The sequence below is a fragment of the Odontomachus brunneus genome, unplaced genomic scaffold (assembly GCF_010583005.1).
Source record: "Odontomachus brunneus isolate Ranch 3 - 2012 unplaced genomic scaffold, Obru_v1 Obru_scaffold_010, whole genome shotgun sequence".
In the NCBI taxonomy this organism is placed as follows: Eukaryota; Metazoa; Arthropoda; class Insecta; order Hymenoptera; family Formicidae; genus Odontomachus; species Odontomachus brunneus.
In genome coordinates, this window is record NW_022639460.1 from 2,417,067 (window position 1) to 2,440,551 (window position 23,485).

The 23,485-nt window shown below is 34.1% G+C and overlaps 3 protein-coding genes across 6 annotated transcripts; 1 reads left to right on the forward strand and 2 right to left on the reverse strand.

Annotated features, from left to right (window-relative positions):
- Positions 1 to 80: 80 nt before the first annotated feature.
- On the reverse strand, positions 81 to 3,982 carry LOC116840599 (rhodopsin). Its single transcript, XM_032807499.1, has 6 exons — positions 3,820 to 3,982; positions 3,076 to 3,414; positions 2,729 to 2,976; positions 1,774 to 2,032; positions 1,216 to 1,382; positions 81 to 834 (listed from the first exon to the last, which is right to left on the reverse strand). Exons 2-6 carry the CDS (start codon positions 3,412 to 3,414, stop codon positions 705 to 707), a joined length of 1,143 nt encoding a protein of 380 aa, XP_032663390.1. The 5' UTR covers positions 3,820 to 3,982; the 3' UTR covers positions 81 to 704.
- A 150-nt stretch (positions 3,983 to 4,132) lies between these two features.
- On the forward strand, positions 4,133 to 6,260 carry LOC116840600 (DNA replication complex GINS protein SLD5). Its single transcript, XM_032807500.1, has 2 exons — positions 4,133 to 5,219; positions 5,288 to 6,260. The coding sequence occupies exon 2, from the start codon at positions 5,290 to 5,292 to the stop codon at positions 5,941 to 5,943; it is 654 nt and encodes a 217-aa protein (XP_032663391.1). The 5' UTR covers positions 4,133 to 5,219; positions 5,288 to 5,289; the 3' UTR covers positions 5,944 to 6,260.
- On the reverse strand, positions 6,085 to 21,760 carry LOC116840596 (multidrug resistance-associated protein 4-like). 4 transcript variants are annotated; one of them, XM_032807490.1, is made up of 19 exons: positions 21,615 to 21,760; positions 20,215 to 20,422; positions 18,805 to 18,915; positions 18,432 to 18,566; positions 17,732 to 17,936; positions 17,250 to 17,472; positions 17,017 to 17,173; positions 16,684 to 16,933; positions 14,959 to 15,150; positions 14,579 to 14,865; positions 12,245 to 12,428; positions 11,465 to 11,796; positions 10,862 to 11,087; positions 10,579 to 10,786; positions 9,934 to 10,164; positions 8,723 to 8,953; positions 8,313 to 8,614; positions 6,898 to 7,545; positions 6,085 to 6,550 (listed from the first exon to the last, which is right to left on the reverse strand). In XM_032807490.1, the coding sequence occupies exons 2-19, from the start codon at positions 20,286 to 20,288 to the stop codon at positions 6,521 to 6,523; spliced, it is 4,026 nt and encodes a 1,341-aa protein (XP_032663381.1). In that variant the 5' UTR covers positions 20,289 to 20,422; positions 21,615 to 21,760; the 3' UTR covers positions 6,085 to 6,520. The 4 variants fall into 4 exon arrangements, with proteins under 4 accessions (XP_032663381.1, XP_032663382.1, XP_032663383.1 ...); XM_032807491.1 differs by lacking the exon at positions 21,615 to 21,760 and adding an exon at positions 20,833 to 20,850; XM_032807492.1 differs by lacking the exon at positions 21,615 to 21,760 and having other exon boundaries at positions 18,837 to 18,915; positions 20,215 to 20,731.
- Positions 21,761 to 23,485: the final 1,725 nt, after the last annotated feature.

Sequence of the window (23,485 nt, forward strand, 5' to 3'; positions counted from 1 at the left end):
TTTGAATGTCGTAGCGTCTCTCATCGTGTTATCGACATTCTCGTGTCGCATGATTTCAGCTAAACTAAAACTTCCAAGTGTGATTGCTTGCAGAATTTATTTGGTTTTATAAAATGTATTACAGACACGACTCTATCGCCGATGTCTCATGACAATACAATACGTATAGCAATGTCATAGATGTCCGATATCCGTTTATTCCATTTCTTGTTCCAAAATTATCATATATTACGTTGTAGCTCTCCGAAGAATAATACTCACAAATTGCGCTATGAAACATCTGTAAGAAATTCGCGTTGTGGTGCGGCGGAATCGTACGATGATTCATAGAGCCATTTAATAGTCGTTTAACAGCTGCATCGATATAACGAAATCTTTAGCCCTCGAGTTTTCTGATGTTGAATGCTTTTCGCATATCGGCTTGGCCCGTGAACGATCGCCCCGCTTGGATCACAGTCAATCGCGCGAATCGCGTTTCTTTTATTTTTATTTATTACGATATATAGTATCACGATCCAGCATGTTCTCTCGTTGGTTCTTCTCGCGCGAGATATTCATTGTCGTGTGTACTACTATTTACAGCTGCCGTGCTCGATGGCGCGATTCCTCTTTTGTGACGAGAATGTGATACTATTTCGTGGTGGCGTTGCGTCTATCTAACGAATCTGTTGTATCATCGAGAAATAGATGCATATAATATCGTTTTATGCGGCAGGTTTCTCGCCTTCCGTGACTGTGGTGGTCGTGGACGTTGCGTCCGCGCCGGGTGCCGGTTCACTAGCACACGCCAGAGACGGGAACCTCTGGAAGAGAGCGGCGCGGTACTTGGGATGGCTGAAATCACACGGAAAAAAGATCAGCGTCGTTCTTCGTGTACGAAATGAAAAGTGTTTGTAAATAACCATTGCTCAACTAATTTGTCCTCAAGTGCATTTTATATTTTATATGGAGAGAGAGAATTTTATTATATATATATATATATATATATATATATATATATATATATATATATATATATATATTCATTAATATTAAATCATTAATATTATAATTAATATTTTAATATTAATATTAATACTAGTATTATACACACACATGTATAATTAATTTAGAAAAATCAGTCGTTTCTAATATTTTTTTCTTTAAAATTTTTTGCTTCCTTTATGTTCTTAAATTGATAAGCAATTTTACTTCTCAAGATTCGTTAAAACCTACCTGATGCCATACACGATTGGATTATATACGGCATTGGCTTTCGCGAAGAGAGAACCCCAAATCGTGAAGAGCGGGCTGATTTTGGTCGTCTCAAAGATGCCCGCATAATTAATGACCAAATACGGAGTCCACGCCATGAACCACAGAGAGATAGTCATAAGAGCTACCTATAATTAGTAATGGTTTTATAGTAACTGCACATAGAAGAAAATTAATTTATATCATCTTATATTAAGAATATCTATGAGTAATTGAATACTTACAAGATTTTTCTTATCAGTTTCTATTAAATAATAAACCGAGAATATATATATTCTCAGTTTGTTATTTAGATAATTTAGTATTCAACTTATTATGTCATTGAGTAAAAAGTAAAAACTTGTCTATAGACTCTTAAATGTGTTTAATTTTGAAATATTTGATCACTTATGGGCATCTCTAATAATAATCATGTGTAAAAAAAGATTAATAGAAATTTTATCTCATTTTTATTGAGAAATATTATGTTAAATATGTACAGATGGAAGTTGCTGGATCAAGATCGCGAGGGTAACTTGCCTTCGCCAATTTGCATTCGGCGCTGGTGTTCTGATTCTCAGCCGATCGCAGAGAAGCGACGTTCATCTTCTTCGCTTGCTCGCGCATGTTCTTCTCGTGAGCGGCAACGGCCTGGATGATGAAGAAGTAGCTGTATATGATGAGGAACAATGGCATGAAGTAGACGAAGATGCTGTATATCAGGATGTATGATCTGGACAGCATATCCTTGTTCAGGTAATCGGTGCCGCAGGCGGTCATGTTGCCTTCAGGCACGTAGCTGAAATGCCGTAAAATTACTGTCTTATTATAATTCAAAGTGCAATTTAGCGATAAGTAACCTTCGATACTGGAGATCTATTCTGAACAAATATATTGAAAAAGAATGTTTTGCTGGTAGAATTCTAAACGTCATAATTAACATTTTTCGCTGTTTTTGTATCTGTTAGAAAATTGTTTGTGATAAGAACTTGTGACAGCAGCAGCATTCTGGCAATATCTGCAAGTAAAATTAGTTGGATGTGAGAATTATTCGTTTGTCTCTTTCCGCTAAACTTTTTCGTTTATCACAGTTACTTCTGTAAGAAATATGACTGGAAATATGAATGGAGAAACTTTTTTGCTAAATTTTACAAATAGTTTAGATATGAATTCTGTTATCTATATTGATTAAAATAAAACAAAATGCGATATCGCAATATTTGCTAATCATTTATTCATCTTAGTTAATTTCTCGTATCTAGATAACTTTTGCTATGACGGTATTATTTTGAACGTAGCGAATGTTAAGTATGCCTTTTTAATTCCAAGTTTCGTTTTCTTTATACGATCGTTACGTGTGACATTATCTTAGTGTTGTCTTGGAAGTCAGAAAGATATTAGCGTTCGACACATGTCCAGAATAGGACTCCTATTCTCTCTCTTTCTCTCTCCCTCTCTCTCTATTTCTCTCACTACTTCATATTCAGTGTCTCACCGGTTCCAGCCAAACAGCGGAGCTAACGTCCAGGCCAGCGCGAAGAACCAGAGGCCGAATATGCGAAGGAGGGCGCCGTTGATACTCATCGGCTTAGCGGCCAAGCCTTTGACGATTACGTTATATCTGTCGAATGCGATCATCGTCATCGTCCAAATGGAGCCACATCCGAACAGGGAGCCCGCCAAGCCGTACATTTCACAGAAGAAGGGTCCTAGTACCCACGTCTCGTAATAGCAATTGATCACCTGTGCACAGGACGAAAGGGTGTCAATTAAAAAGGATCGCACTTTCTATCACGGCACGTATCTATCTCGCTCTCTATCAGCGCAGCGCGGCGTACGCACCATAGCTGGAGACATGGCCACCATCATAAGGAAGTCGGAAATGGCGAGATTGACAACGAGCAGATTACTCGGGGTACGCAGGGTCTTGGTGGTGGTGAATATGTATATCACCATGCCATTACCGATGATGGATATTACGCCGAGGACGCCGATCACGAAGCCGAGCAGCGCGTGCCACAACGGATTCATCGGCGGGAACTGATACCAGTGAGAGTCAACCATGTGAAGCATCTCGGGTGGCACTTTGTCCACCACTGTTTGGTTGCCAAATCCGCCTCCTTGGGCCGCCCATGTATAGGCTGCATGGCTCGGGCCGTTTGCGACGGATAACATAGTCATCTGTGGGAATATTTTTTACGTTAATCTTGCAATGTGTCGACGTTTTTTGTTTGCTTTTTTGCTACTTATCATTCATGATTTTACTAGTCAATATTTGAGAGCATTTTAAGATGGAGAAAGAACATCATATGTTGATGCAAAAAGTTTGTTACTTTTCTATTAAATTCCTCTAGGAAGTTTGAATATCAAAGGAGAAATAGGAAATCCTCGTTAAATGTTCAAACAAAAGTCTGTGTTGTTTATGTTATATTCATGAAAATTATTAATCCTTTGAAATTAATTAATTTTGTTTTCTATTTTATTTGACCAACATGATCAACCTTTTGCACCAACCTAGATGTAAATGATTGCGACAAGAGGATGATAGATTCGCGTAAACGTGAAAATCGACACTACGTTTCTCACCTCCGTGCTACTTGGAGAAAATCGTCGTGGCGAACGAACTAATCCAAATACACCGTTCCGAATTGCTATTGCTGGCGTGGGTTCTCGCGATTCTTTCCGTGGAGCTTACAGGAGGAGTTCCCTGTTCGGTCCACTTTGTTGGATGCGGCTCGGGCTGGCCGCGATAGTGAGTACCGCTTAAATATGCATCGCGTTTTCGCCTTACGTCTTTACAGTGATATATACGGGAGCGTATAAGTCGCCAAACAGCCTTAAGAAGTCTTTTCTATTAAATTACGTCGGATTTGGGAACACCTTGGCGTACCTTGAGTGTCGCACACAGAAACCTTACGAGGGTACAATAATAATAGAACGCAAAGACGGATCGCTCGCGAAAGTTCACGTGGAAAACTTGATGGTACAACGATCAGTCGAGGTTGACAATTATATGCAATTATCGTCACAACTATATTTTAGCGAATTATCTAATTCTTATAGAATTATATAATTATTATAAAATTTCAAACACGCGCGCGCATACATATAGCTCACACACATAAGATAATACGTTTGTTGCTTTTTAGATTCAAAAATATCGACACGATTATATTTTAGCAAAATATATAATTATTATAACATATCTCAAGTATATATAGCTCACACACACATAAGATGACACGTTGCTTTTTAAATTCAAAACTTTGAACGTATTTTGATGAAGAGGTGGAGAAGTATTTTAACAAAACATGCAATGTGTATGTGTGTGTGTGTGTTGAGAGGGAGAATTATATAGAGAAATTTCAACGTGTATATATATATGTGTATACATACATACCATCACACACACACACACACATACACATATATATATATAATCATCATTTTAGAGTCTCAAGACTATATTAATTGTATTGGAGTTATGTAGAAGTGAAAATAATGCGTTCAGAAAAATTCATTTTATTTCAATAAACACCTAATAATTGTCATTAAATAAACATTTATGGATAATGAGAATTTATTCGACATAAGTAACATGGTTTAAATTCAAGTATAATCGACGATTACAAAATCGATATACTCGATCTTTCAAATCGATATGTGCGATTAGCGTTAGCCGCGAGTTTAAAATAATCACGTGACTGTCGGACTGTCCTGTAAAGTCGGACGCGACTCGAAACAGCTGTGGTCTGTTCTTTTCAGCTGCTGAACTGGTGCAATAAGTTAAAGTGAGACAAGTATATTTTTTCTCACTCTAACTTATTGCACCAGTGCAGCAGTGCAGCTGAAAAGTACAGATCATAGAACGGTTTGCTTCACGCACATTGTCAGTAGTTGTCATAAGCCTTCTCTGATGGGTCGACGGCAACATCGTGATGGTTAATATCGGCGATAAGTCATCTCGAGGAGTATCAACACATCTGGTACGTGTAATCTTTTACTAGAATATCTCGCTTCCTCTTGTTATTACTGATGCCGACACTCTCGATAGTCATGGAAGAGAGCCTCGAGGAGAGCCTGGTTGAAGAAACGGAGGACGATGCCACGGAGTTGACGGCGCAGGATGCGCTCCAGGCGATCGAGAACGCCTGGATGAACGAGAAATTCGCGCCGGAGATCCTGCCGCATCAGTCCAACCTCGTGGACTGCATGCTGCAGCAGATCGCGCACATGGAGAAGAACATTAAGAGGTTAGATCGCAGCGACCTGCGTGCGCTGGTACACCGTATGGAGGTCGACCGTATCAGATACGTGATCTCCAGCTACCTGCGCACCCGTCTGGAGAAGATCGAGCGCTACACCCTGCACATCCTGTCGGAGGAGGCCGATCGCAGCGAGGACGAGTGTTACTTGACGCCTAGCGAGCTGCGCTTCGCCAGGGAGTTCCTCGCCGGCATGGAGACGCTCTTCAAGACGGTGGCGTTGCAGCACATGCCGCCGAACTTCCAGCGTTTCGAGGTGAACAAATTCACCGTCAAGCCAAACATGCAAGCGCACGTGTTCCTGCGCGCGAACCAACGAGTCACCGGTATCGTTCTACCTGGTGCGCTGAACGAGGAGATAGACTTCGAGGCTGGCTCGCAGCACATTATTCAGTACGGCGTAGTCGCGCACTTAGTTAAGTCTGGTGTGGTTCAACTGATTTGATGTTTTTTCATAAAAAGTGATGCGAGTGTGAATGGGAAGGAAAAATGTGATCTTTTTTCTCCCTATGGAACAATATATTACTTTATTTGTATATATTACAAAATCTCAGTAATCATTGTTGAGAGAAGAATTTGACAGCCCTTGTCATGCAATATTTCTATAAAAACCAATACAAAATAGTAATTGTTAACTCTATTGAGAGCTTTTTGTTCTGAAGCTTTCCACGTCATCAACTTTGGCTGGATGTTTACTGTATAAAATATTACTCATAACATTGTAATAAAGACAGCTCCATTATAAACAGTAAACTAAAGTAACAAGTGCACTTTTTATTCTTGGTAGAAACATTCGCTAACTATACAAGTGTACAAGAGAGGTATAAGTTTAAGTAGCATGTTTCCAAGTAAGTACTAAAGATTTAAGATTGTTATATCACTTTGACATAAAAGGTGTAAAATAGTAATAAGTATAAAAACTTTCTAAATTGCTTAATTTAGATAAATCAAACTAAATAGTATAAATTCAAGGTATAGATTTGATTCTTAAAACTCAATGCTGTTCTAATGTTCACTGGAAGTCATGTGAAGCCATGCTGTTGTTCATAAGCCTGTAAAGATCAAACATATAGATATAAATATTTATATGAATTTTTATATAAATATTATATAAATATTACAAGGCTTATATGTGTATGATTTTACACATATACACAACATATAGGACGATAAGAAAAAGGATCAGAGATTCAGTCAATCAAACTGATATAGTGAAGATTGAATTATTGTTTACATAGATGACAATTCACACATAAGTTATGTTACATAGAGAATTATAATTTACGTGTGAATGCCCAATCCTGTTTATAACTGAACCAGTTATAAGAATATAGTATTAGTGAAGAATATTCTGAATTTCAGAGAGTGCAAATGTTGCCAAATGTAGCAATCGATTTACCTCTTGGGCATGTTGTCTGAGTTGCTCAGCCATGGATTTTCCAGTTTCCTGAACCAAACTGGTAAAGTGACCCTGATTATTCTGCAGCAAAATGTACGGATGATCGAATTCAATCGCTCGACCGTGATCCATTACCAGCACTTTATCGCTATCCATTATAGTGTTCAATCTATGTGCTATCGTTAATACCGTACAAGCCTTGAATTTCTTTCTGATCGTATTTTGTATCAAAGTGTCCGTCTTAGGGTCCACGTTTGCGGTAGCCTCGTCGAGTACGAGTATCTTGTTGTTCTGTAAAATTGCGCGAGCCAAGCAAACTAGTTGCCGTTGCCCGGCGCTAAAATTGCTGCCACCTTGTTGGACGCAATAATCCAACGAATTCATAGATTCTTTCAATTCCACCTCCTCAAGAACGGCCCACAGATCGGCGTCATTGAACTTGTTAAAAGGATCGAGATTCTCGCGTAACGTGGCGGAGAATAACACCGGTTCCTGCGGTATTATGGAGATTTTATTCCTCAAATCGTGTAGGCCGATTTTCTTCGTACTGACGTTGTCAATATAAATAGCACCATCGAGTTTTGCCATGTGGAACAGAGCAGAGATGAGAGACGATTTTCCGGCACCGGTTCGTCCCACTATTCCAATCTGAAGAATTTAAATAAACAAAAGTAAGATTTGCTTATTTAATTATTTGAGTCTCAGCGTACATCCTTAAGGACTTTTAAAAATTAAAAATATTACTCCTTGTCCACAATCTTATTTTAATCTTTAAGCCGTAATAAATTGACTAACCACAGTCGATTATTTTAAAAATAATCAACTATGGTTGGTCAATTTCTAGGGGTCAATTAAGGGGTTAGTTTTACTAATATTTTTTTTAGTAATAACTTGGTAATATTATTTTTTTCATTAGTTACAATAATGTAATTATATTTTTTGGGTGATAGTAATGAATAGAATTGTTACTTTGCAAAATATATGTATATAGAATGAACAAAAGTGAATTCTACAAAATCTTTAAAACTTAGGAAAAAGATCCCTTACTTCTTAAGTAACAACAATAACAAGTTATTTTTCAAAAATAACTCCCAATCCTTTGTAAAACAGATTTTACGTGGACATAAAAATTATTGCCATCATATATAAGAGTAACGAACATTTTTAGAACTATAGTTTATTTTGAAAAAAAAAACATCTAAATTTTTATCAATTTCCTAATTTTTTATATAAAATTTTCTAATTTTTCTACTGAAACCACTTTTCAAATCAAACTTTTAAAACAATATTTGTATCTAATATCCCTCTATTAAAATAACACTAAATATTAAAAATAAAAAATCAAGAGTCAGAGGATTAAATATTTTGTCTCGTTTACACCACGAGTGCGTTGCAAGTTAAACTCGCGTAATTACCTTCATGCCGGGTTCAATGATAAAACTAAGGGACTTGAGGATGGGCGGTTCCGACTCGGAATATCGAAGAACAACGCGATCGAATTTAATTTCTCCTTTGGACGGCCAATTACTGGACGGTTTGTCTGTAGGATTACTCTCGAACGGTCCCTCCTTCTCGAGTTCAGTAAACTGTAGTATTCTTTCTACGCTTGTCATCTGAGTAACTGTCTCGGCCGTTTGACGCATTCCGTATTGTACCATACCGCATAAAATGAGCACTTGCGAAATAGCTAAACCGACATTCCCGGCGAAAATGTCACCTGAAATACATATTTGAAGACTTGTAGAAGCCGCATTGAATTTAATTAATATTAATTAGCGCGTCTCGCGACTAACTTTACAGATAGATAATAAATATCAAGATTTACCATTATCGAGCACGACAAAACTGTACGTGACGACGGCGACAAAGCAAACTGAGACTATGTCCAGCGCGAAACCGAACGCTACGCCAGTAGCGACGGTCAGCGAGTAAATACTGGTGTGGAGATCTTGGTGTTCATCGAACTGTTTGCGAACCATCTCCTGAGCGCCAGCGGAGCGTATCGTCGTCAGTCCTAACAACGTGGAGTTGACATGCGAGAAGACGGGACTTTTGGCTGAAAATTTAAACGGACGTTAATTCGAAACGTTATATCGCAGCCTTTTGCTCGAAGAAAGCATGAATTTATAGCTTTTTAATGTCTTATGGATGTCCTATCATCCATAAGTATAAAAAATAAGAAATAAAATTAAATACAAAATATAGTTAAATAATTTTAACAAAATCGGCATATCTAAGACACGAACCATTCTAAATTTCTTTAGCCGAGATTCCAACCAAAATATTTTAAATCTGTGCTAAATTAGTCAAAAATGATTCGAATCTCGTCCAAATTGAGAGAAATCCGGCAATTTTAATTAAAATCGACATAGCTGAGACACGAAACATTCTAAATTTCTTTAGCCGAGATTCCAATCGAAATATTTCAAATTGGTTCATATCTCGGCCAAACCGAGAAATTATTTATATAAATAATTTTTCTTCAACTTTTTACATGTTTTGTTTAAACATTTTATTATTTATACAAATAATTTAATTAATTTTTAATTTAATTTTTTATTTCATATCATTTTATTTCATAATCAGCAAACCAAAAACGCCTATAACTTGTATTCAATTTTATTTCTTATGCATTTTTATTGCTCTTGTTGATGATAGGAGTGAGAACATCAAAAAGCTATAAACTGCCCGTGAAACTCGAAGTGGGCCAAAATGAAAAAATATGACCTAAATATTTTTTACTTCTACATTTGTGCCAAATTAGAAAGAAATCGGGGTGTAACTTTTGGGTAGGTTTACTTGTTAGTCACATAACAAAACATAATATAACTAAACAATAAATATAATTTAACATAATATTCCTTAAGGCCGATTTTTCAATAGTAGTTTAAGCTTAGATTTAAGTGCTTAAACACATCAAACACGTTATTAAAGCAGAATTTAATTTAAAAATCTAAGTTCATCGAAATATCTACTGAAAACTAAAATACTATTGAAATTCCGTCTTTAATCGCAACAATAAATAAGGAAGCTTACCATTCCCTTCCAACCGTTTTAGCTTCTGCGCCGTTGGCACGTAGATATTTCTTATTATGCTGAATAAAACAGCCATGACGATTACGGCGAATATAATCCACCAGTTGATAATCAGTACTTGCAACAGAATTCCTATCATAACCATGAATATTTGAATAGCTTCTATCATAGCCCTGGGCATAGATTCGTCCACGGCACCGATGTCCTTCGAGAAACGATTCAGAATTCGACCTGAAGAAAAAATGCATTACTTCAATAAGTGTCACCTTAATACATCCACTATCAGAATTTGCTTTGAAAAATCTCTCTACAATACTTTTTCACAATATTTTTTTTCAATTAAAGTTAGACAAAGAAAATTATGATTGTTTTATTTTGTTAAATTGCTGAAAATTATAAAATTTTGCATGCTGTTATTTTTTTAACACAAAGATAAGGGATACAAATGAAAATTTATGTTATTTAGATCCCCTCGAACAAACAATAACACTTGCAATCGATTAAGCACATCTCTAAAATACCTCGAATACTTTCCTTACTCGAATACTCTAACAACTTTTTTATCATATATTATACTTGCGCAAGGATAACACATAACAATAACAATACACATTAAGAGTTATGCGGTCACACAAGCACGCTTACCGGATGGGTTATTATTGAAGAACGACATCGGCGCCTTGAGCAGACACGAGAACATGAAGTTGTGCAGATTCTTGCTGGCATTCATGCATATCTGATAAAAAATCAAATTGCGGCACGATGTGAAGACGATGCTCGCGATGATAAATATCCCGTAAATCCACAACGCTGTGTACGTGTCCAGATATGTATCCGTATCTATAATTTTGGTCTAAGTGAAGCAAGAAAAGAGTGATAACTACTTGCATGATCAATTGTGTTATAAATAAACGTAGAAGATACTAACGATATTAGCGGAAGAGAAATTTTGCAATAACATATCACTGGTATCATTGATCTCAGCTGTTGAATAATTCGTTGTCGCAATGATTGTCGAAATATCGCTGAGTTCGTCATATGATGTGTTGTCTATTTGTCTTCTTGACCTCAACGCCGACGAAATCGCAAAGCTATCATTTTGATTTCCATGTCGTTCGCGCATCGCCTTGATATGTAGCTCCTCTTGTCTGGTCCTGCGTCGTAAGATTTATTTAGCATTAATCATAAGAATAGAGTTTCCTTTGATAAAAAAATGCGATCAAGTGCCTATAGGCTAATGGCCTATTTTATTTAAATTAAAAATAAGTTTTGAATCCGGATTGGTCTTATTTTATAATTTTTTTGCGCGCTGATTACGAATATGCAAGTCCCATGGAGGACGGACGTACCATTCCAGAGGGAACGGCCCATTTAAAATTGCACCTCTAGAACGGTACGTCAGTCCACCTTGGGACTTGCATATTCATAAATCAGCACGCCAAAAACTATAAAATAAGACTAATTTAAATTCAAAGCTTTTCTCTGAATAAAATAAGCTGAGCTTGACCGCATACTTTCGCAGATAACTCACCAATAACCGACCCAATAGTCGCAACCGCTGCTGCCGATTTGCCCCACAATCGCGAAGACAAGGAAAACAATGATCATGATTATCGAGCTACCACTACGTAAATATTTCCAGTACACTGACTTCGACATGCTTCCTTTGGCCAAGAGCTCCTCAGTTTCTTGAGGCTCTTCTTCCTCTGCATCTTCGTCAACATTGCTATTCACGTCGGATACAGAGTCCAAAGCAATTTTCGTCGTTTCTTTGTCCTCGCTAGTTTCTTGCGCTAATATCTCGAGGAAATTCACGCGTTTGGCTTGAAGACTTATAAACGTACCTTCATTCTCGATTTGACCCTAAGAAAATTAGCGTAATTAATTCTCGCGCGTCCTAAAAAACTCTATCATTTCATATTATTACTATTTATTTCTAAATAGAACTAAATAGTAGCATAACGGTAATAGTAAATATAATATTAATATGTGATATAAAATAAGTTTTTAAATAATAATATGTATAAAAATAATATAAATAGTAAAGTATATATAAAATAGATATAAAATAATAATAGTACTATAAAAAATAGTAACAATAGTAAAAATAGCATTAACACTAGAGATACATATTCAGTTCTAACACCGTTCACTAAACATCCAATGAGCTTTCGGATTGCTTTGTAATCTTGCTTTTAATTAAATCTAAAATTATACACTGATCTAGTTTAAGATCTCATTAAGTGGTCAGTGAGCAGTTGTTGTATTGAATATACACTATTACTACTATTACGACCAACATTTTACATACATTATTCAGAAAGATGATGTAATCGCATTGTTTTAGATATTGTAATTGATGAGTAACCAGAATTCTCGTCTTATCTCGTAAATAGTCCTTTATACATTCGTCAAACAGATGTCTACCAACGTGTGTGTCAACAGCCGATAAAGGATCATCGAACAGATAGATGTCAGCGTTTCTGTAGACAGCTCTGAGAAATAACAGATTTATAGTAAAAAATAGTAAAATAAAAACTAAAATAAAAAAATAAAAATATTGCGATATTCTGCCTTATTTTTTATCCTTCCATTCCATATGCATACTATTCATATATTTTACTGAAGTCTGCTATCGAACGCTCTTCGATTAAATCGATCGAATTTGCTCATATATCCAATCAATTAAACGACTTTTAATTAAATTTGTCGAGTTTGTTAATTTCTTATTTCTTTTGATTCCCTTCGCTCATATCAATTGAATAGCTTTTAGTTGAATTCGTAGGAATAGATCGTCAATTAAACATTCTTCGATTGATTTTGCAATTAATGTCGCAGGCATTAGCATTATTCAAGGTGTACTACGTGGAGATAATCCGATCGGATTTCGTTATCTCTCTCATATGTGTGTCAGCAGAGATAAAGAGTTATCACTCCCGTTAATAACCTTCAAAACTTGCTTTGTTGTGTATATGGGTGTGTATCAAAAGAAAGGATTTGGAGCAATAAAATACTACGAGAGCGACGACCCATAGGGTCTTTATCTGTATTGACACACATACACACACAAAAGAGGTGTAAATCCGACCGTGCTATCTCCACGTGGTTCATCTAGAATAATGCTAATACTTGCTAATACCTGGTAATGCTATTGCGATATTGAATCTTTGAAGATTTATAATTTTGAAAGTTCTCATTGAAGATTCGTAACCAGTGTTTTGGAAATGTCTCAATATCAATTATACAAGGACAAGCTATGAAAAATAAAGGTTTCTATTAAGATTTTTATGTTGACAACGCTTCTCAAGGTCATCCCAAAGTCAAACAAATATCAACATTTAATAGCTTTTTTAAACCCTGTTACGTTTGCTTCAAACATTTTTTAAATAAATTAATATTTTTTGAAATAATTGGCCGTTCCGGAACTTTTGGCGGGCTCTGTATATACAGGGTGTAACTTTGTTACACCGTTAACCGTAACTTTGTTACAAACTTTGAAAGATCAATATGAAGTGAGGGATGATCATATGAACAGTTTTCATATAAACTCATGTCTGGAAATATTTCGTTTGAGAATTATAAAAATTAATGTGTATAATTAGATTGCTTTCTGTTAAATATTAGTAAACCCCATAGTTTTATGCTATAATTCTAGACAGAATCGTAAGATTCGTGACTTGCTCCCCCCCGTAAAATTTGTAAGAATTTATGAGTAGACCTACAATTCTATACGTACCGTATCTCATACAGTCACTCGTAAATATTTACAATTTCACGTAATTTACGATATTTTCAAGGTGATCATACGAGATTTACGATTCTGTTTAGAATTTCAACATTACTTTCGGATTAAAGAGCATGATATATCATATTATTTACTTTCATGTAGGTATTTAATATCATGTACTTTGATATTTTTATCGTGATGTTTGTAAACATGATATTATAATCATGCGAAAACAGAACAGTTTACAGCCAACTCATCAAATTCAAGACCAGTTTTATTTGTGTGTCAGCAGAAATAAGGACCGCACAAATAACTACACTTTAAACATTTGCTGTTATCAGAGAAGTATTGCGCTTAAATGGTTTTAAAATCATGTAGGTGAGATCTAAAAACCATCTAAGCGTAACACTGGCTGTCATATACTGATAGCAATTATTGAATTGTAATAAGCTAATTTACATTAATTAAAAGTTTATAGTGTAATAATCAAAGATTTGAGTTATTATGCTGCATTGTTATTTAGACTGGTTATAATATATATCAAGGCTTATAACTTTCAAACGGAACGTTTTCGGACATGGGTTCCTATAAAATTGTTTATATTGATCACCTCTATCGTTCCTCAACGCTTGTAACAAAGTCACGCTTATACCTTATATATAAGAATAAGGTAAAAATCGTAGACTAGGAAAAATTCTAGCAAGGAAGTATTAAGACATATATGACACTTGATAATGGTTGCATTCAAAGGAAGCTACTTTGCAACCGTTGTAAAATTCCTGAATCTGATTGGTGTATGCTCTTGGCTGAATCTAAGAGCATACATCAATCAGATCCACATATTTTAGAATAGTTGTAAAGTAACTTTCTCTACTGAAGCAATGTCAATCTCGGTTTCATTCTATCCTAAAGATTCACCTTGCCAAATTAATACGCGCGCGTTGTCCACCGCTAAGAGCTGTGCCTCTGTCACCAACCAGGGTCTTATCCCTATATGGAAGTTGTTCGAAATCCTTCGTTAAAGCACACACATTAGCGACTGTCTGATATCTACTTTTATCATAAGCTTGCCCAAATAAAATGTTATTTCGCACCGAGCCCGCAAACAGCCATGCTTCTTGGCTCGCATACGATATCTTGCCATTGACGTGTATCTGGCCGTACGACGAGCTCAGTTCGCCCAGAATCGCTTGTAGGAAAGAACTCTGAAAATAAGGGTACGAAATGAATCTCGCGATGAGAGGGAAGCATTTCTCACTAAACAACATTATCTCCATCATATCTATACAACGGTGTACCTTCCCAGCGCCAACGGCACCGACCACGGCGAAAAGTTTGCCGGCTCCAATTTGAATATTTATGTTATGTAATGTGTTCACAATCGCGGTGTTCGTCCACGAAGCGCTAACATTCTTCATCGTCACGCTGGTTTCTTTGTTGCTTAATAGAGAATGCGCTAATGGCACGTTTTCGTCCAGCAACAGGAAATTCTAAATTAGAATCATAGAAATTACAGAGGGTGCGGCGATAACGGCGCTATTGCCGCAAAATAAGAGAATAGAATTCTTCACGCAATCAATAACTGTCAAAAGCTGTACAATCAAAACATTCTACCGAGTATGTAAATAGTAAATAAATAAAGATAATAATATTAATAATGGTATTTCACACCCATTCGTTAATCAGTTAGGTCTTACTTGTTACTTTAAATAGCATTTTATCATTTGTATAACGCGCGATATGCAAATACGTTGTAACATTTTCAGTGATTTACGATGCAAGGTCACTAAAAATCGAAAACACATATGATTCTTCTGTGTTGATACCTTTCATAAACATTTTTATATATCTTTCTACTCTTTATAGTATTCAGCACACTACTCTTATCTTTATAGTATTCGAGACAATCTTGATGTAACGTAAGTCGACAGCACTTCATTATACGATAAGAACAATTCGAATAATCTTGTATTACATCAAGATAGCGTAATTTCACGTTACATCTTTTGCATTCTTTAGATAATTTTTTATCAGTTTTATTGACATCGCTGTTTCGACAGCAAATACAGCATCAGTCATCAAATAAAATATTTGCAATTTTTAAATAGCACTTTATCACAATTTGCATATTGATATCTGCAGACGGAAATGTAGCCAGACATAACGACATAAAGTCACTGAATATATTATTATATCACGAAAAACCGCTCTTATCTTTAACACACTGAATACAGTTTACTTATCAGTTATCACAGTTTGATTACGCTTTCATGATACAATGTATTATAAGATAAGATAAACAAGATAAGAGTGATGATAATACTTAAAGAAAACTATATTACGAATATAAACTGCACATAAATTTCACTGCTTATATTTTGGATTTTCTTATAATTTACTTTGATATATGGGATGTCTCATTTTAATCGATATAGCGGGATATCTCCGAAATCAAGAAAAATATGCCAAAAGTGTTTTCAAAATACCCTAATATTTTTGGATGTAAAATAACGAGTAAAATCAATTGTTTAAAGAGACATATAAAAACTAAAAATTCCGTGCATTTTACAGATTTACTGATGTACCAGTGTGCAAAGATTAGTATCACCATCATTTTTCATGTTATTTTACGTATGAAGCTATTCAGATGAAGTGGTCGAAAAGTAAATAATTTACGAGATATTTCATATTGAAAAGTAATCAGGATAAAATATTAAATATTTCAGGAAGTATTCACTTATCAGTGATTTTACCTTTACTTTCTTACTTTTGTATGGAGAATGACTAGAAAAATTAATTTATCTTAAAAAAACTATATGATTCTATTTAAAAAATTAGAGTAGACCTTGCCAAAACTTTTCAGTTATTTCAAAGGATCAAATAAACGTTCTTATCTACTTTCCCCCTCGATATCCTATGATTTGAAACATTTTTCCGTGTCTTTCTTAATTTCAGAGATATTCAGCCGATTCAGAGTATCGATTAAAGATACGGGACACTCTACACCTCGATTTGTTTTTTACCTCGATTCGTTTCATGGACACTGCCGCTTCGGCAGCAGATGCAAGAGCTAGCGGATACATTATCGCCATCGTAATTTGGAGAATATTATAATATTGCGCCATTGAAAATACTTTGTCGGCGGATATAGAGTGTCCAAGAAGTACGTATGTCATAATCGTGAAGTACAATGTTGTTCTTTCTGTGAACACAAACGTGGCTAGCGTAAAGCCTCTCAGATACGACGTTAATGTGAGGACATCGATTTCGTATCTACAGAAAATCAAATTATGATGTTTATTCTTGAGTTAAACTGCTCCATCGGTCACGAAGAAGTAAGATCGAAATAAACAAACTTTCGGGCGCGGCTGACTAATTCCTGGAACGGTTTCTCCCAAGTATACATTTTGATAACTTCTATGCCACTGATTATCTCAGACATTAAACGAACTCTCTCGTCGGTTCTCATTGCAACTTTTAAACGCAACTTTGACGTCCACTTTGTGATGTATCCTGCAAAATGTTTTAACTTAATCGCGATAAATACACCCATGACTTATAGTTAATCACAATATTGTCGTAACGATACCTTGAATGGGAATAGTTTGGATAGTTATAAGAAAAACGCCTGCTAACGAAGCTACGCCGACGTTTTGCCAAATGAGAAATGCGATTATAGCTCCTTGTATGGGCATTATCCAAATATAGTGGAGCATTATGAACATTTGATCAAATCTCGACATGTCATTCGATAACAGATTAACTACTTGACCCGGAGTGGTGGTAGTAGAAGATTTTGATAGCCGTAACATCTTAAAAGAAGAAAAACAGTAAAAACATATATAATAATAAATAAATATATAAATAAACAATAATAATATAAATAACATTAATATAAATAACAATAAATAAATAAATAAACATATATATATATATATATATGAGTAAAAAAATACTTATATATGAGCAATTTTTATGGAACAAACAGTATAAAATAATGTTATACATGAGAGAATTGGGTTGTCAAGTCAATGGATCAAAATATTACTTCTTATAAAATTGCCGTATCACCTTTCTGTACATTAACGAGGAACTCGCTATTCTCATTCGCATTCCTATTTCCATTAAACCTAAATGAGAGTGATGTGTGATAAATGTTATTAATATTGCTGCAATTATCACGCCGGAAGCGTACAAATATGCTTCAGTTTTGGTGGACGTCGCTCTCGGATCGAAATGCCAAATTAGCAGACCTAATATATATGGCTGCACGATTCTATATACACGAAAAAGATATTAATGATTAATAATTATATTAGTGATTAAGAATTCTAAAATTACAAATCACAATATAAGATTCTAAAAGGACAACGATAACCAAATTGCAGTTGTTTAGTATGAATAAAATATTTTATTAATATACAAGTTACCAATATAAAATTACGGAATGCTTCGACCATACTATATCAACCGCAATAATCGCATATAAGTTAATAACTTTAATATTTGTATTTTGATCATCCAATCTAATTTGTATGCGATTATTGCATCTGAAAATGACCACATAGTATGATAGACGTCCCATAATTTTATATTGCACTGACTTGTATATTATTATTATTAATATATAAGTATATAAATATTTTATTTGCATCCAGCAATTGCAATTAAGTTATTACCTTTTAAAAATTTATATTTTATGACGAAGAAAATATTTCTCAACGATAAATGATATGAGATGATCGTTATTGATTGTAACGAATCGATTCACCTCAAAACAGTAAGCAAAAATAAAGTCCATCCTCCATAATACAAAAACGACCAAATGAACGTTTTTCTCAGAGCCGTGAAGAATTTGGGTTTTCTGCCGCTCTTCTCGGCCGCGTGTATTTCATTTTTCCAATTTCTGAAAGTATCCACGAAAAAATTATCGACAGAATTAATTATTAAATAATTAGATTATACTGTATTAGATAATAAAATTATAAACTATATATTATAGTGTTAAAAAAAGTAGTCGTTATAATATAGTATTATTACTTTGCACAATGATATAAATACAATGTATACTACATATTATATTCTAAATTTATCATTGAACATTTAATATTTCATGTATGTTTAATGAAAAATAACTTATTTACTGTTCTAGTTTATTTCCTAAAGGTTCACTAACATCATCCAGCAAGGCATTATACATGTTTTTCATTTCCAAATCATGATTTTTCCCATACCAGAATAAACTGGCCAACCAGCTGAAACATGATGTTAAATAATCAATAAATCTGCATATAAGATTACATTAGAAGATATTTGTTCAAATCAAAAAAATATTAAAATGAAACAAAGATAATTTGTATGGATTCTAAAGTAAAGGCAGAAATCATTTATATGATGCAGATATTTAAATAAAGAAGTTATAATAAAGTATTAAAATAAAGAGTAATTTATATGGTTTCTAAAATTTAGACAAAAATATAATATAAATATTTAATTTCATAAAATCATAAATTTATGAAGAATAAATATTAATATTAATGTTTTTTAAATGTTAATGTATATATTAATATATAATGTATAAATATATATATATATTATTTCATATTTATGTATGTATAAATATATAATAATGTATAAATATATATATTATTTTATATTTATGTATATATTACATATAATATGTATATTATATGTATAATAATATTGTATAATAATATTATATATATAACATTGTAGGTTAACAAAAACTGCTGTGTTCATAGTACTATACTTAGTACTGTACTATACTTAACTATGATGTAATGATGAAACTAAAAGTCATAGCTATTGCATGATATTCTTATAAGAGATACTCAGACCTTTAAGTCTCTATTAATATTCTTGAAGTTTTAAGCTTCAAATTGTGTACTCTTGAAGAATAGTTATGACAGAAATTTTCATCAAATCTCAACATAATCATTTCCTACTTTTCAAAGTAAAGGTAATTCACTGAGAATTCTTGAGAAAAAGCTTTCGTTTTAGGAAGTAACTTGATTATAAAGCAGTAATCAGTACACTATACATATCTAAATATTTATAGCACAATTCCACAAATGTGACATGTATAAATAAATACAACTTTGTAAAATAAATGTAAATTTTACTTATCATATGACATATTCACAGTATGAAATCTAATTAAAATGATTTGCATGTGGAGTAATAAATTGTTATCTGAATAATATTTGGGAAAAAAGCAATTTATAATTACTTAAACTTACTTTATCTAAATATACTATGTAGTACTGTTTAAACACATATGGTATGATAATGATTATATTATAGTTGAACGAAGAATCTAATCTGTCAGACATCATAGATAAGAACTTATCTTTGAAAAATCAATTATTTCATTCAAGATTTATTTCCTCTACTTATAATAGAAGTGTGCTTCTCGAGTGTCCATGTTACAGATATGTGTGACACCACTAGGCATTTTATATTGATTTTATGATTGCTTAATTTGTGATGGTAACTTTGTGACACGTGCTGCACTCGTGGTATGTTCGACTTACCCGAAAACCAACTTGCTCAATGGATTTGCAGATGCCCGAGGATTTGGATTGTCGAATTTTTTCGTGGAGTCCATCTCTCCTCTCGTTTCCGGCGTCAGCGAGTTACCCAACGATGTACCCAACGTCAAACTGAATGGCACTACTTCACGAAAGCCACACTTGTGATTCTGCGTCAAACTTGTGTGTGTGGTTGCGCACGCACTGCTCACTTTAAAAAACGGGGAAACGAATAATCTGACGTTATTCTTTCCACCTACCGGAATGATTTGACATAGCAATTCATTCGACAAATTAAAGCAATTCGACAAAGCATAAGAGGGGATAATGATTGACACAGTGAATTGAAGGATATATAGACATGTTATATAAGCCTCTGTTGTAACTCTCAATTGAGTGTTCTCTGAAGTTCTTTCGATAAGAATATTTCAAGTGTTTAAAATTGGAGAATTCTACACACATTATATATGCATATATATATATGTGTGTGTGTGTGTGTGGTTCGCTCGAATTACGCCTTCGTATGCTACCACACGTGATTATTTTATATTTAGAAAATATGACTGAAGTAAATAAATTTATTCCTATAAATTTAACTATCATTAAGTGGTTCCCACGTACAGCACAAAGCACTTGCAAAACGCTTATATAGCGCTTATATAGCAGTAAGACACCTGCAAAAGCGCTTTCTGAGCGCCTTGCAGACGCTACTATGCTACTTAGGTTTTAGCAAAGTTGATAGATATGATAAGCAATTAACGCATGCGCGTCGAAATAGTAAGGAATCCAATAAAATCTGTATCAAACTAAAGATTGGAGATTAACTCTCCGAAAACACACTGGGTCAATTTGACCCTTACCTCACATTGATCATGAATATGTTGAAAATTGGCGGGATTGACGCCCTCTATCTATAGTTTTGGGTACGATTGTTTCTTGTAAATTACAATTTTTACAAAAAAAAATTTTTTTTGAGAATTTTTTTAGATATGTTAATAACTATAACGACATTTTTAATTTATTTTACGTGATTTTTCTATATCTCAGGTATATCTAGAAATTTTTTTAAGCTAATCGCACACGTCGTTTTAAAATGGCGGACCCTCAAAGTTAGCGTAGGGTCAGATTGACCCAGAGTGTACTCTATGCTTGAAAAAATAGGTGTGTTCTCGGAGAGTTAAAGATTGCGGATTGAAAATTAGATTTCGACGAATTATCAAATTTCTGTCTTAAATTGCTTTGTTCTAATTGATCAAGTTCCAATTTTCAGTCCACAAACTTCAGACTCCAATCTATAGTCTGATACAGGCATAATGCACATGAGCATTATGAGCTTTCTACAATAATTATTCTACAATTATTCATAAAAGATTATTTTCAAAAATAATAATTACTTAACTCACCTATGGCTAATTAACGACCTATATAACTAGATGGAGCATCCATATAGAATCCGTGTAAAAAAGGTGAAGTTGACATGTGAAGGGGAGAGAATGATAATCTTTAAGTATTCCTTTTCTCTTTTCAACCAGTTAGTAATGTATGTATGCTATCAAGAGAGCTGTCAAGAATAGGTAAGCAGAATATACGCAAAAAAAGTGGTAAGAGTTAAAGAAATTGAGATATAAATATAATTATAAATTATGAAACAGAGACTTGAGATAAAGGATTTGAATGAAGGTTAGAATATATATAAGAAAAAAAGGGAAATACACTTGACTTTGGAAGAAAAGAGAAAAGTATATCCTTAGGCTGCGTTCAGAAACACACAGAGTGTGCACACTACTAGACGATAGCCGTTGGAGTGAGCGAAATACAAGAGTGAGATAAAAAGAGAGGGAGAGTATTCGAGTGACACTTCCGAACGCAGCCCTAGTTTTGAAAGAAAAGAGAGAAGTATACTTGATAAAGATAGCTCCTTGCCTCAATATTTTTCTGCCAACTTTCAGAATTTCAGACAGCACACGATTCTATGGATATTCTGCGGACGTTCTTAGAACATAGGGACATCCTTTGGACGTCTTTGGGATGTCCCTGGGAAGTTGTGCTATTGGGAATGGCTTCACAGTATACCTTCCGAATACTCTGTTTAATTATATAGATCGTTGTGAACAACGACCTAAAATATATGTTATATATACACACACGTATAAACACACCTATTTTATATTAATTTTTAAAAATTTTAAACATTTTTCGCTGATACACAAAAGAGCCCAATAATGATACTCTATTTTATTTGCTTTAGATACTTTCTTGATGTCGTGATTGCTGCGCATGTGCAAAATATCTATTAAATCTGTTATCTAGATTCAAGGTCAATTAATACCAGTAAGATATTATTAAGTGTTTCTCAGTAAGAACGTGTTACATTACATTGTGCTACATAGTACAATATATTTATTGGAATGCAGTTAATTTTCTTAGTATAATACCGGAGTGCATTACAGTTTCCTATTCTTATTTTCACGAGTATTTAACGCATCTACAATAATCATATAATTCAGAAGAAATTTTTAGTTAGTATAAAAAAAGTAACAAGTTTTTATTACCCTACATAGACTTTCCAAAGAACAATCATAGTTTTATACATTTCAAACATTCAATTATGTTATTACACACACATTGTTAGCATGTAAACGACACTGAAAATAAATAAAATAGAATTTAATGATGTTTATTTTTTTATATGTAAATATTACAATTTTAATTTGTTTTTTAATATCCTACATGTAACTTAAAAAATCTATGTCTTAATAATCTTTTAAAAAAATACATATTGTATATATACAATATGTAAATTGTTTCTGTTCCTATTGCCTCTGCCATATTCTATTATGCATCGATACACGATTTTTCGTAAGCTGAAATCTGGGTACTTCAGTTGTCTGTGCTATTCTCTGTTCCTATTCCCTCTGCTTGCAATATGTTTGCATTGGCTGCGTTCAGTAGAGCAAGCTGCTTTGCAACTGTTGTAAAATTCGTGAGTCTGATTGGATTATATGTTCTTAATTTTGGTTAAATCCAAGAGCATGTACCAATCAGATTCACGAATTTTACATAGTTACAAAGCAGTTTTTTCTGCTAAACACAGGCATTGTATTAGGGCTATGGGCTATCGCACACAAATTGACATAACTGCATATGCATAGCATAAGACCGTATGTACCAATGAGCATCGAGTATTAAGTCGCCATATTGGTGTTCGATGCTTAATATTCGATGCTCATTGGTCCATACGATCTTATGCTATGCATATGCAGTTATGTCAATT